The sequence below is a fragment of the Asparagus officinalis genome, chromosome 4, assembly GCF_001876935.1.
Source record: "Asparagus officinalis chromosome 4, Aspof.V1, whole genome shotgun sequence".
Classification (NCBI taxonomy): domain Eukaryota; kingdom Viridiplantae; phylum Streptophyta; class Magnoliopsida; order Asparagales; family Asparagaceae; genus Asparagus; species Asparagus officinalis.
Genome location: NC_033797.1, coordinates 139,147,805 through 139,150,156, shown reverse-complemented (window position 1 = coordinate 139,150,156; position 2,352 = coordinate 139,147,805). Strand labels below are relative to the sequence as shown.

General features: G+C 39.6%; 1 protein-coding gene across 1 annotated transcript in view; it reads right to left on the bottom strand.

Moving 5' to 3' along the window:
- The window catches only part of LOC109839546 (COBRA-like protein 7), a 4,639-nt gene extending 2,287 nt beyond the window's left edge, over positions 1-2,352 (bottom strand). Inside the window, exons 1-4 of the mRNA XM_020408021.1 lie at positions 2,272-2,352; positions 2,072-2,154; positions 1,398-1,854; positions 714-870 (exon numbers count right to left, since the gene is read on the bottom strand). Coding sequence (XP_020263610.1) covers positions 714-870; positions 1,398-1,854; positions 2,072-2,154; positions 2,272-2,329 — 755 coding nt within the window. The 5' untranslated portion in view covers positions 2,330-2,352. The remainder of the gene's footprint in view (positions 1-713; positions 871-1,397; positions 1,855-2,071; positions 2,155-2,271) is intronic.

Sequence of the window (2,352 nt, the reverse complement as noted above, 5' to 3'; positions counted from 1 at the left end):
GAACTCATGAGTCGATTGATCGCTTATCAGTCGACTGAGCAGAAAAGAAATCACAATTCCAGGGCATTTCATGACTCGACTCATCAATTCACAAACCTAACATTATAAAATAATTCGCCGAGGTGGAGAATTATGGATAACCCCAGAAAAACCTGTTTTTAGTGTCATGAGTCGACTTATGACAGTCGTGAGTCGACTTATGCCTGTCATGAATCGACTCATGAAATGCTCTGGAATTGTGATTTCCTTTTTGCTCAGTCGACTGATAGGCGATCAGTCGACTAATGATCTGATCAGTCGACTGATGAAAGGTTTTCTGGGCTATTTTATTGTTTCCTATTTGGTTTTGGATTGAGTGTTTGTACAAATACAAACACAATTTTTAGGGTTTATTGATGAGAGTATTAGCAGCCTTTTGAGCACTTTGAGTGAGAGAATTTGTGAGGGACTTGAGAGTTTTAATTTGTGAGATTATTGAGTGATTGTAATCTCTATTTGCACACTCTCTCTCTTTATTAGTGAAATCTATCCTCTCCTTGCCCTGTGGACGTAGGCACATTCCCGAACCACGTAAATTTGGTGTCTTGCTTGTGTGGTTCTTGTTCTGGTTATCGATTTGTGCTCCTATCTCGTTTGTGTTCGTGTTCGACAATTCCGCTACGCACAACAGTTAAAATATACCTATTAAAATAATAAATAATCAAGAAGCTTACCTTGCACATTGTGATGTGGATGGAGGTCCCTGACAGCCACAACTGCAACGAGGACATGAAACTATAGTGTCATTGTAGAATGTTGACAGGGAAACACAGCAGGTGGGCTTAAGCGATTCTCTGAACTGAGAATAGGAACAAGTCACCTGCCACGTCACTGCACCAATTTTCACCAAATGGTGAGATAGGGAAAATGTATCTGTGTATATGATAAAATAAAATGCTAACAAATGCAATTTAGATTCAAATAGCCTTTTGTTTAACAGATAAGTAGGACATGGATGGATAGTATTCACTCTGGCAAAGATTTTTAGTGTTCCTTCTCAAATAGATTATGCGCTGATGAACTCTTGTCTACTTGCTTACTAACATCAACTGTGAATAACGTAGTTTTACCCCTTGATGACAACTATAAGCAAGGCACATTTAGTAGCAATATATACAATGAGGTTAATCTCTGATAGACCTTATGTAATATTGATGTCCTGAACTTACTACCCCCTAGTTTTATTGTTGTGGATAGAACCCTTGAATGAATTTTTTTTTTAACTTTCTTACCCTCAGGAGGTCTATTTGTCAAAAAAAAAAAAAAACTATTTTCTCTCTGCCAGGATAAAGAATAAAAGAATTAACCGAGGAGGTCTATCCGCGATCAAAATGTTTTTAAACACGATTCAAGCTTACTCAGGGCTTGCTTCTGATGACGGGTATTTGGAGTCATAAACTTTGTCGGAGGAACGACGGTGACATTGCTGCAAGTGTATCCAGCGACCCCGAAACCGAAATTAAAAGGCTTTGCTCTCAAAGGACCCCCATCCTTCATCTCCCCTCCTACGCTCATCTGAAACGACGACATGTACCTATCTCCATCCTGGATCATTGACGATAACACCCCTCCCCTGCAGCAGTTTTGTGTTTGCATCTTGTAAGGAGCCCCGGGGAGCAAATCGACAATTACTGGATTTTTCTCGCATGAATGAGGGAGGTTGTCCCCTCGGAAACGAGAGCAGTTGCCCTGCTTGGTGGCCTCAGCACCTCTCATGTCCCATATTACTTCGTCGGACGGCCAAGTCCAGCTCAATGCCCAGCCTGGTTTTTCTACGTGTCTATAAAGTTGGTTGTTGTATACATTAACCAGAACCTACATCACAAGAGAATGGGATTTGAGATCTCTGTATAATTATAAGTCACAATAGAAATGTTTTTTTTTTTTCTTTTTTTTAGGAGAAGGAAAAATCATTGAAGTTCACAAGTTAATTATCAAAGCCTCTCTAACAACAGAGCAAAATCCCCCGTCAAGATATTTCAGAAATTTGCAGAAGAACAAACAAGAAAATTTGAAATTGGGCAACGGGTACCGTGTATCCGCCGTCATCACGGAGCTCTTGGAAATCCCACTTGATCTCGATGTCCCCATTTGGGTCTATAGGATCATAAGACTCTGTCCCCATCAAAATTACACAAACTCACAATTAATACTAATAAGTTACCAAAATAAGCAAAATATTTCAGAGTGCTAGAAATTAAATTTTTTTTTAAAAAAAAAATGCCGACCGACCTGAGAAATGTAAGAGAGAGAAGAAACAAAACAGAACCCAACATCCTCTCGAGCTCATCCTCCCCAATACAGTACGATGCA